The 12,308-nt window shown below is 39.2% G+C and overlaps 1 protein-coding gene across 1 annotated transcript in view; it reads left to right on the top strand.

Moving 5' to 3' along the window:
- LOC306877268 (rab3 GTPase-activating protein catalytic subunit-like) overlaps positions 1-12,308 on the top strand; it is a 51,403-nt gene that overhangs the window by 2,838 nt on the left and 36,257 nt on the right. The window contains exons 5-10 of the mRNA XM_079428926.1: positions 531-663; positions 740-818; positions 1,039-1,158; positions 5,919-6,084; positions 7,758-7,857; positions 10,130-10,211. Of these exons, the coding sequence (XP_079285052.1) occupies positions 531-663; positions 740-818; positions 1,039-1,158; positions 5,919-6,084; positions 7,758-7,857; positions 10,130-10,211 (680 nt within the window). The remainder of the gene's footprint in view (positions 1-530; positions 664-739; positions 819-1,038; positions 1,159-5,918; positions 6,085-7,757; positions 7,858-10,129; positions 10,212-12,308) is intronic.

The following is a 12,308-nucleotide window of genomic DNA, read 5'->3' as shown; positions in this document are numbered from 1 at the left end:
TTTTTAGATATTTATTCTAGAAAACAAGACAAAAATACTTGGTAAGAAAATAATTTTTTGCAGTGTAACCAAAGTAAGAGGCATTAATTTAAAATTAAAAGCAATAAACCGTTCAAATCAAGACCTCTAAATGAATAAATGTAATTAAAACTGCTGAAAAGAACAGCAGGGATATTGAGAAGCACTCATGCAGTGTATTTCACAGAATGTTTCAAAATTAAACTGAAGTTAAAATGAAAGCAAAAAATATAAAAGTTAAAAATATTTCCCAATTCAAAATATCAATAAAAACTATTTTTAATTAAATCTTTTTTTTTTTTTTTACTATTTTTTGTTTTCCTTCAGTTTCATTTGTAGTAATGTTTTTTTATTATTATATTTTAGTGCTTCAACTTAAAGTTCATTTTAATTGCCAGGGCAGCGTTTGTATTTTTTCATTGAGTTTTTGATCTAATATCTTATTTCAGCGTTTCCTCGGTGAACAGACGTGTTGTAACGGTCTTAATTAGCCCCGTTGTGTTGATGCACAGGGAGAACTCACCAGCGGCTCCTGGGACGAGGCGACGCAGGAGATCAACTTCGCTGACTATAAGTTCTCCATCACGCATCACTTCCTGAAGCAGGAGTCTGCTGAGAACGACAGCAGGGACGAGCCAGAGGAAGGTATGCGTGACCTCTGACCTGCTCGGCTGACCTCTGACCTCTTGTGCGTGTGTTTGAGAGGTGTCTTTGCTTTCAGAAGCGTATCCGCTGGCCATGCAGGACCTGCTGTGCATGAACAACGACTTTCCTCCGCGAGCTCACTGCCTCGTCAGATGGTGAGAAGATCACGAGAGTTGATGAATGATCTATATTCAGAATGTGATTGAGAGGATCAGAGCTGATGCAGTTTGATGTGTTTCCTCTAGTGTTGCTCAGACAGATGTTAGCATCTGTATTAAATCAGGATGCAGTTAATACACTCTTTAGTCAGTTCCAGTGTTGAAACTGGGTCCCAGATCTTAAAAGTAAATATAATGTGTGTGTGTTGTGCTGCAGGTTCGGTGTGCGTGAGTTCCTGGTGATTTCTCCCGGAGCGAACTGTGAAGCTGTGGTCAGCGAGTCCAAGTGTAACCTGCTGCTGAGCTCCGTGTCCATCGCTCTGGCCAACACGGGCTGGTGAGTGACCGTCACGCCTGTCCCGTGTTCACACACACGCTTCTGAAGGATCATGTGACTCTGAAGACTGGAGGAATGATGCTGAAAACTCAGCTTTGATCACAGAAATCAATTACAGTCTAACAGATATTCACAGAGAAAACAGCTGCTTTAAACTGTAATAATATTTCACAATTTTATACTGTATTTTTGATCAAATAAATGCAGGCTTGGTGAGCAGAAGATAGAAAATCTTAATCATTCCAAACTTCTGGCCAGCAGTGTGTATATACAGTGCTAAACACTCCAGATCATTTCAAAGCAGGGTAATAAACAGGAAAATAACAGGATTAATGTTGCAAAATTCATCAACTATCAAACAAATAAATGTGACGCAGAAGACAATAGAATCATAATTCAGTTCAATGTTTGAAAGTTCACTGGTTCTCTTGACGAAGTCTGTGTTGTGTTGTATTGGAAAGCATCTGTTGCCACGGCCACTGGGGCATTATGGGATAGACGGGTGTTTATTCGTCTGTCAGCCTCTCTTTAAAAGCTTTAGTGGACGTGTAGCTTGAGTCGAGCACTGTAAAAAAGAAACTAACAAGTTGACCTAACTCAAAAATAAAATAAGGCAACACATCGCACTCAACTAGCAACCAACAAGTTCAAAACTTTAGTTGATCTAATGAATAAAAGTCAGGCTGTTGAGTTCTAAAATATGTCAGATCAACCACTTCTTTTAGTTGTATTTTCAAAGCCCACTGCATAGCATGGGTAGTATTTGTCTCTTAAAACTAAAGGCAAACATGTATGCTGATAGTCAAAGTGAAGTTAATTAATGTATATTAATGTATTAAGTTGCAAGCATATGATTCTCAACCGTGCTGAGGATCAACAATATTAAATCAGTAAAAGTATGAACTCTGATCCACACGACCGCTAACAGCAGCAACATGAATTAAGCCAGTAAAATGTAAGACAATGATAATATTTCAATAATAATTAACATAAAATGTTTTCAAGCTGCAATGCATGCTGGGAACTTGTGCAGTATTGTTCAGTGTAAAATTGTTCAGATTATATGTTATGTGTTATAAATGAGATTTCCTCATAAAAGCTGTGTGCTGTGGCTTCAGTGCACTGTGTGGTGCTGTTGAGCCGTGTTAGCGTGTGTGTTTCTGCACACTGTGTGTGTGTCGCTCGCTCTCTCTCTCTCTCTCTCTCTCTCTCTCTCTCTCTCTCTCTCTCTCTCTCTCTCTCTCTCTCTCTCTCTCTCTCTCTCTCTCTCTCTCTCTCTCTCTCTAATTAATTTGCTTTATTGGCATGACATACTTAGATACATATTGCCAAAGCATTGTACATAGCATAATAAAAACAAAAATATATATCCATAAATAAACAAATGTAAAATACATCCATATATATATTTATATAAACATTAATGGTGCTACTAATGCAGAGGTGTTCACTCTGTACTTCTTAGTTTGTGGCATTTATAAATATGTTGTGCTACCAAAGAGGAAGCAGGTCCTTCAGCGAGTAATATTCTTAATTTGTCATTTTGATGAAGTGACTGGAGCTCAGGAATAATCTGCTGTATTTGACTGTACAGTGCGTCTCTTAAGGACGTGTATTTGTCTCAGTGGAGGAGAAAGTGTTCCTCCGTCTCAACTGATCCAGATCTACATTCCTTACAGATTCGCTCTTCTTTAGGTAACCACGTCTTTCTATGTGGTCCTCTTTCTATGGCCAGCTGGTGGTCACTCAGTCTGTACTTCGTCAGTAAATGTCTGAGTTATATTCCTGACTGAGATCAGATAATCAGCCAGACTGTGCTCTCTGTTGAGTTTCAGATAGCATTGGAGACCACTTTGGTCTTTGGTTTGTTCTTTCCAGTGCTGTATGTATGTCTCCTTCTCTTCATTCATCATTTCTTTGATTCTTCCAGGTTTTTCAGGGTTGGTGATATTGAGTGCTTTGTTAGTCAGATCTGACACCAGTACACAAAGATTACTTTTTTGGGCACTCATTCTTTGTGTTTGTAGTGCTTTAAAATGAAGAGAATCTTCAGAACTAGAGTTTAAGTGGATCCAGAACTTTAAAACTCTTTTTTAATGATTAGATTTAGGGGGAGACGGCCTAACTCCGCTCTGCAGGCGTTATTTGGTGTGTTTCTGTGCACATGAAGGATGCTTCTGCAGAACTCTACATGCAGAGCTTCTAAAGGGTGTTTGTGCCAATCTTTATGGCTGTAGTTACTCGTTGGGCCCCAGATCTCGCTTCCATACAGGGCAATAGGCAGTATGACACTATCGGACATCTTTGTCCAGATTCTGATGGGATGTCTATTTTGAATAGTTTTGTTGGTATGGCATGCAGTGCCCTGCGGGCTTTTACGAGTAATGCTTTTATTGCCAAATTGAAATTTCCAGTGGGAGTTAAAACCAGACCAAGATAATTATATTGTGAAGCATGCTGAAGTGTGGTGTTGTTTAAAGTAAATATATGTTTATGTTCTAGATTTCTGGGGTTTTTCTGAAATATCATTATCTTAGTTTTTTGGATGTTGACTTCTAAGTTCCAATCAAGGCAGTATTTAGTTAAAATGTGAAGGTTGTTCTGGAGACCTTCTGGTGTTTTAGATAGAATTAGCAAGTCGTCTGCATACAGTAAATATCTGACTTCTGTGAGGAATAATTGTAGTCCTGGACTGTCTGATTGGTCCAGTAGATCTGCCAGTTTATATGTTAAATAAAGTGGGGCTGAGGCACATTTGTCCTTTGCTGACCAGTTTTTACTGCACATTTATTTTGGTTATACATGTTTTTCATTAAGTCATATATTTTACCCCCTATGCCACTTTGAATGATTTTATAAAACAATCCATTATGCCAAATGGAGTCAAAAGCCTTCTTAAAATCTATGAAGCATGCAATATTTTTCCCTCTTTCTTTAGGTGTACATGTTGATTTATTAATGTGTGTCGTGTGTGAATATGGCCAGTGGTTCGATGTTTAGGGAGGAAGCCAATTTGAGATTTGCTGATGATATTGTGCTGCTTTAAGAAAGATGAAATCCGAGAGTTGATTATAGAGCAAAATACTTTTGCCAGATTACTGGTTACACATATCCCTCTGTAGTTATTAGGATCTGTTTTGTCTCCACTTTTAAAGACAGGAGAGATGAGTCCTGTGTTCCAGACCTCAGGAGAAACGCCTGAACTCAGAGTCAGATTGAAGAGTTTGAGTAATGCAGTCTGAAGTTCAGGAGAGCTGTGTTTAAGCATCTCATTGTTTCTGTTGTCAGGGCCACAGGATTTCTTACATTTGAGGGATTTCAGTTTTCCACTGAGTTCTTGTTGGGTTATTGGATAATCAAGAGGATTTTGGTTGTTTTTGATCCATGATTCAAGAGCGTTCAGTTTTTCAAGGGCTTTTAACTGGTTGGGATTATTCAGAGTCAGTTTGATGTGTATAGAGCTTCTCAAAATAATCTTTCCAAATTTGACCGTCTTGTATGGCTAGTTCTTGTGGCTTTGTATTGTTCAGACTGGTCCAAGTGCTCCAGAACTGACCTGATCTTCTGAAGTGTGTTGTTATAATAATCTAATTTCTTCTGTCTCAGTGTGTTCTTGTATTGTTTCAGAAGTTCTGAGTGCTTGAAGCGTAATTCTGAGTTGACTGGATCTTTGTGTTTTTGATTTGAGATTAATCGTAGCGCTTGTCTTATTGTTTTACAATCACGGTCAAACCACTTTTCAGAAGGTTTTTGTTTAGCTCTGTTTTTGTGTTTATATGTGGTAGTTTTATTTAAATTAGCCTTTTTTGCTATATTTTCAAAAATATCATTAATATGTTTAATTGCTAAATGTATTCCTTTCCAGTTATTATCATATGTTGAATTGTTAAACAGTGTTATGGAATTGACTATTTCATTTGACTTCAGTACTTTAATATATGTTTCAGCAGCATTAAGAGTCCATCTATATGGTGTTTTGAGCTTATGTAGATGAATTGGCTTTTTCTGGATCTCTCTTGATTTGATGTTTTCACCTGAAGAGATAGATCTGGCTGTGATCAGACAGGTGTGATGAGCTTTGACGGTAAGTGCACTGAAATGGGACGGGCTTATATTTGATATGGCATAATCTACAACACTGTTGCTGAGATTTGAGCTATAGGTAAATTGTCCACAGGAACCGGTTCGAGCATTTAGATCTCCACATAGTAAAATTTTCCCCAGAGATTGATACTGATTAATTTCTTCCTGTAAAGTGTAAAACACTTGATTGTCGTAGTATGGGGAATCTGATGGAGGAATATAAATTCCACAGATAAAAAGGTCTTTATCTAGAATTCCAAAGCTTTTATCCAATTGTACCCAAATGTGATTTTTGCTTTGCTGTACTGGTGATGTAAAAGGGGCAATGTAATTTATCATCCATATGACTAAACCTCCAGAATCTCTACCACGATCTATACTCTATTTTCTCTCTCTCTCTCTCTCTCTGTCTCTCTCTCTCTCTCTCTCTCTCTCTCTCTCTCTCTCTCTCTCTCTCTCTCTGTCTCTCTCTCTCTCTGTCTCTCTCTCTGTCTCTCTCTCTCTCTCTCTCTCTCTCTCTCTGTCTCTCTCTCTCTCTCTGTGTGTGTGTGTGTGTGTGTGTATGTGTGTGTGATCTCTCTCTGTGTGTGTGTGTGTGTGTGTGTATGTGTGTGTGATCTCTCTCTGTGTGTGTATGTGTGTGTGATCTCTCTCTCTCTCTGTGTGTGTGTGTTCAGTCAGGTGCCGCTGCTGGTGCAGATCCAGCAGAAGTGGAGGAAGGTGTTTGCGGGTGAGTGTCAGGGGCCCGGGGTCCGCTCAGACTTTGAGATGGTGCATCTGCGTAAGGCTCCTGGTCAGTACACACACCTGTCGGGTCTGCTGGACGTCTTCAAGAACAAGATCGTGAGTTCAGATCCGGAGCAGGGTTACACACACACACACACACACACATGCGGCTTGTGTGTAGTGTTGGGCAGGAACTAGTTACAGTAATATTACTTTGTGCAGTAACTAGTAGTGTAACTAATTACTAATAAGATTTCAGTAATAACAATAGTTACTATCCATAAAACAGCTCCTTAGGGACTTTCCATGTCTCGACCCATACTGATTTAAAGTCCAACAATCCAATAATTCCTAGAATTATTTTCATAATTTTCACGACATGCAGAGACGCATGAATTCAGCAGAGCAGCAGGCGTATGGAATATGAAAAGCTTGCATTCAGTGGATGGAAATGTTGCATTAGATTGATTTTGTCAGGAGAGAAGATGCTCTGAATGCTAGGGGTGCAGCGGATCGTAGATGACCAGTCCCCACGGTTCGGCACGCATGTCATTCGCAGATTAACTTTTACGTTAATCATCACAGAGTCAAGGTTTATCATTAAAATTCCTTCATTTCAGAGATGAATCCACCTGCCAATAATCTCCAGTGTCTTCCACACATGTAATGTAAAAGACATCTTTTTATTTTATGTCAGGGATTCTGTGGAGTCTTCATTCATCCTTCCACAATGAAGGTCTAAAAGGTCTTAAATCAGACCAGAAGGTCTTAAATTCATAAAGATGTGGCATGAAATGTTGCACGCACTGCAAAACATGAATATAAGCCTGACTATTTTTGTCAGGTTTCCAGTCTAAACATCTTTAAATCATGGTAATCATGGAAAATTAAGATATGAAGTCTTGTTTTCTGAGAAATTGAGCAATTGTAAACTGAATTGTATATTTAATATATTTTGATCAGTTTGACTTTTTATCTTCTGTCAGTTTGCTTCTCCAGTAAATGTATCTTGATTGAAGAATCTTTTGACATTTGCTCTGGAAAACTAGACCGAAATACTGAGGAAGAGCAGCACTTCTGTTGCAGTGTGATCAGAAGATAGTCTACAGTAACGTTACTTCCATATTACAGTCATTTTTTGTGAAATTAATTATTAAAAAGTAATAGAGATCTGTTGGAAGTTGTTTTTTCAAACGGTTGCAAATAAAGCTCCTTGACGTATTGTGATAAAGATTTAATCAAATGTGTAAAGGTGCATTAAACTAAAGTTGCTGTTATCAGGACGAGTGAGCATCACTACTGCTTGATCTGAATACAAACGGCTTCATTCTCATCTACAGTCAAACCAAAAATGATTCAGACACTTTGAGCTGAGCATGTTTTGCTCAAGTGTTTTTCTTTAATTGCTAAAGTGATGTTTTTCCACCACAGACTGAACACAATGAAGCATTGCTTGGTGACAGCTATTCAACCCAATTAATTACATACCTTTCTATCAAACTTATCTGACATTATCAAGATCAGTTTGTTCTGACACAGATTCACTCTTCTCATATTTTAATAGCGTTTTCTAAACTACAGCGAATAAACTGATATAATGTGAGATATTGAAGGTGTCTGGTTTTACTATAAACTGATTGCTTTACTAATTAAAACTCAAAAGCATTTACAGCTTTATTTGATATTGATTAACTGCTTTAATTTATCACAGAAAGCTGCATTTGGGAAGTAGTGATGGGTTTTTTATCTGGTGAAATGATGATATAAGTGATAATGTGTTGTGTTGGCAGGGCTGCCCGCTGACGCCGCTGCCGCCCATCAGCATCTCCATCCGCTTCACCTTTGTCCTGCAGGACGGTCAGCAGTGCTCCTGGCCACAGCAGCCTCCAGGTGCGTCTGACCTCCATCATTCACCTGAGCCTCGGTCCATCCCTCACTTGAACCTCGCTCACAGCGCTGGCGCCGCTCCTCACCGCCTTACTAACAGCTCCAATCACAACAGTCTTCATTCATAAAGTCATGCATTAAAGGGTTAGTTCACCCAAAAATGAAAATTAGTCCAGCACTCCCCCTCAAGGCATCCTAACTGTATATGACTCTCTTCTTTCAGACGAATCCAGTTATATTAAAAACTAAAATCCAAGCATTAGAATGGGAGTAGATGGGTGTTTTTGTTCAACAGTCCAAAAGAAGTCAGATAAAGTGCATCCATCCATAATAAAACATGCCTCACGCAGCTCCGGGGGGTGAATAAAGGCCTCCTGTAGCAAATCCATGCGTTTTTGTGAGAAAAAGATCCATATTTCAAGCATAATAAACACTTCTCTCTCACTTTATCTAACTGTCATAAGCAGAAGTCGTTCCGGCGGATGATGTAGGACGCGGCGAGAGAACAAAACAAAACACCGGTCATGAAGGGTCACACCAATTAGAAGCACAAAACGAGGATTTGTAAAGAAAAATGTCAGAGGATTTCGATATAAGCCAAGAGGAGACTGGTTTTCTTTGCTGGGAAACGCATGGATTTGCTACAGGAGGCCTTTATTCACCCCCCGGAGCTGCGTGAGGCATGTTTTATTATGGATGGATGCACTTTATCTGACTTCTTTTGGAACAAAACACCCATCTACTCCCATTCTAACACTTGGAAGAGCCAGGACAATTTTTAATATTACTCCGATTGGATTTGTTTGAATGAAGTAGTTCATATAGGATGCCTCGAGGGTGAGTAAATCATGGGGTAATGTTCATGTTTGGGTGAATTAACCCTTTAAATGTTTTATGCACTGCAAAAAATGTCTTCCTCCAGTATTTTTGTTTTCTTTCTAATCTAAACATCCTTAAATCAAGATACATTTACTGCAAAATGAACATAAGAAGTCTTGTTTTCTGAGAACAAAATGAAGTGAGTTTCTGATTAAAGCAAGAACAAATATCTGTCAATGTGGAGTGAACACTTGTTCTCCTTTTGGATGAACTTGGCATATATTTGTTCCTATTTACATCATAAACTCATTCCGTTTTGATCAATTTCTCATAAAACACGATGGCTTATCCTCTGTCATTTTGTTTAAATGTGTTATCTTCAGTCGTTTGTTCTGGAAAAGGAGAAAAATACAGAGGAAGAACAACACTTTGCAGATAGAGTAAAATATCTCCATATTCTAGTTATTAGGAGCAGAGCTATGAAAACCTTAAGCTATTTGTTTTGTTTTTTGTAAAATGAATTAAAGTAATTTTGGAAGTTGTATTTTTAAAATGTTTCTATGTGACTCGTTGTGTTCTCCTTAGACATTTAATACACTCAGACTTCGACATTAGAGCTCATGAATGTATTGTGTTCCCTTCAGTTTATTTTCTTTGTCTGGTCTTTAAAAGGTCTGAAGGTCACAGCCTGCAGAAACCCTGTCTGTGGTGCGAACGAATTATATATGTGTCCCTGCAGCACAAAAGCAGTCATGAGTAACACAGGTATATTTGTAGCAATAGCCAACAATACATTGTATGGGTCACAATTATACATTTCTCTTTTATGACAAAAATCATTAGGATATTAAGATCATGTTCCATGAAGATATTTAGTACATTTCCTACCGTAAATATATCAAAACTTCATTTTTGATTAGTAATATGCATTGCTGAGAACTTCATTTGAACAACTTTAAAGGAGATTTTCTCAATATTTAGATTTTTTTGCTCCCTCAGATTCCAGATTTTCTAATAGTTGTATCTCAGACAAATATTGTCCGATCATAACAAACCATACATCAATGGAAAGATGATTTATTCAGCTTCAGATGATGTATACATCTCAATTTCAGAAAATTGACCCTTATGACTGGTTTTGTGCTCCACATGTGTTTCTGCGTGGCTGTGACGGCTGTGTCCCGTGGTTCATGGCATTATTACTGTGGTTCTGCGGTGATCTGGCGAGGGTTTTATTTGATACACCGGCGAATCTTTCTCTGTTTCCATGGATCTGTGTGCGGATCAGAACATCTCGCTCCTCGCCGCTCTGAGTGTTTACCTCTGTATTAAGAAGCTGTTGACACAGGCAGATGATAATATTCCACGTATATCCTGAGTTGATTAATTTCTATATTACTGTGATGATGAATGAGCGTCAGAGTTAATATCAAAGGAAGGCTGTGTGTTGTTTCAGACTTCGATGCGCTCCTCGCTGGAGAGGTGGGCGGCGTGGAGTTCGGAAAACTTCCCTTCGGAGCGTGTGAAGATCCCATCAGGTGAAGGTCACGCCAACAATTAATCCTCAGAAATCACTTCCACCTCAAATAAAAGAAACTTTAACTCAATCTACTAAAATAACTCAAATTAAAACTAATATACAAAATACTAAAACTACTAAACATGACAAAAAACGCACAACAAAATTAATGAACTTTAAAATTAGAATGAAACAAAATATAAAAATCAAATAAAAACTATGATAGGATCTAGATGATGCTAAAATAAGACCGCTTCACACTTTAAATGGACAGTTCACCCCAAAATGAAAATGTTGTCATTATTTGCTCACTGCAAAAATATGCTTTTCTTGCTTAGATTTTTTCTTGTTTCCAGCCAAAATATCTAAAAATTCTTAAATCAAAAATGATTTTCTATTGTCTTGTTTTCAGAAAAGAGTTTTTGCTTAAAACAAGCATTGGCAGATTATTAAGCAAAAACTCACTTAATTTTGACTTTTTTTCTGAAAACAAGACTAATTGCGCCGCTGATGGCAGCTATTGTGCGTTGCTCTCCAGTGTTTGTACTGGTTTTGTTTGTTTTTCTTGTTTTTTGTTTTATCAAATACGATCAGTTTTACCAGGGATGACCTGCTGAACATTCGGCAGAACACAACACAAAATCTTTTACCGGATTTAGATTTTTCGGACGTTTTGCTGGACCTTGTAGTTGGCGGAGCCGTAGCTCTGGTCAAACGCTACAGGAGGCGCCGGCGGAGGAAGAGAGCCGGCGCTCGTGAAGCTTCGACAGCGCGGATTTCAAACAGCGTTGCCTAGCATCCATCTGGTGAATCTCTGCTCTCTACCCATCAAAACGGACGAACTCCTTCTGCTCTCCCGGACAAACAAGGATTTTTCTAACTCTGCTGCTCTGTGTTTCACGGAAACCTGGCTGAATGGCAACATACCGGACAGCGTGCTTCATCTGCCTAATTTCCAGCTGATCAGAGCAGATCGGGACGCAGAATCAACGGGGAAATCGCGTGGCGGCGGGACATGCTTCTACATCAATGAGAGGTGGTGTACAGATGTAACTGTGTTAAAGAAGATGTGCTGCTCAGATCTAGAAACGCTCTTCATTAACTGCAAGCCGTTCTATTCGCCGCGGGAGTTCTGCTCGTTCATTCTCGTGAGTGTCTACATTCCACCGCAAGCGCACGTGACCACAGCTTTACAGAAACTCACTGATCTGATCACAGAGAGTGAACAACAACACCCGGACTCTGTTCTAATCATTCTCGGGGACTTTAATAAAGCAAATCTCTCCCGTGAACTGCCAAAATACAGACAGCACATCACATGTCCCACCAGAGACAGTAATATACTGAATCACTGTTACACAACAATAAAGGACGCATATCACTCTGTTCCACGAGCAGCTTTAGGACTCTCTGATCACTGTTTGGTTCATCTTATTCCATCCTACAGGCAGAAACTTAAGTCTGCAAAGCCTGTATTAAGATCTGTTAAAAGATGGACTAATGAAACAGAGCGGGATTTACAAGCCTGTTTCTGTCTCACTGATTGGACTGTTTTTGAAGCTGCGGCAAATGACCTGGACGAGCTCACAGAGACTGTAACATCTTATATCAGTTTCTGTGAGGACATGTGCATTCCTACCAGGACTCATCTATTCTACAACAATGACAAACCATGGTTCACTGCAAAACTCAGACAGCTCCGTCAGGCCAAAGAAGATGCTCACAGAAAGGTGGATAAAGTCTTGTACAAACAGGCCAAATACACACTGGAAAAGGAGATCAGAGCGGCAAAGAGGAATTATTCTGACAAGCTCAGGAACAAATTATCTTCCAGTGATCCTGCTTCAGTTTGGAAAGGTATGAAGGATATCACCAGTTACAAGACACCATCCCCCAGTGCTCTGGAGAATCAACACCTGGCAGACGACTTGAACAAGTTTTATTGTCGTTTTGAAAAAACACCCCACACCCGCTCCGGAACACCCCTCCACACAACCATTAACATCTTCAACAACCCTCCTCTCCCCCACACCTACAATTCAGATCAGTGAAGATGTGTGCCAGGTCTTCAGAAAGAACAAAAGAAGGAAAGCACCAGGCCCAGACGGTGTGTCAC

This window comes from Barbus barbus (genome assembly GCF_936440315.1).
Source record: "Barbus barbus genome assembly, chromosome: 11".
Lineage (NCBI taxonomy): Eukaryota > Metazoa > Chordata > Actinopteri > Cypriniformes > Cyprinidae > Barbus > Barbus barbus.
This window is presented reverse-complemented; position numbering and strand designations above follow the sequence as displayed.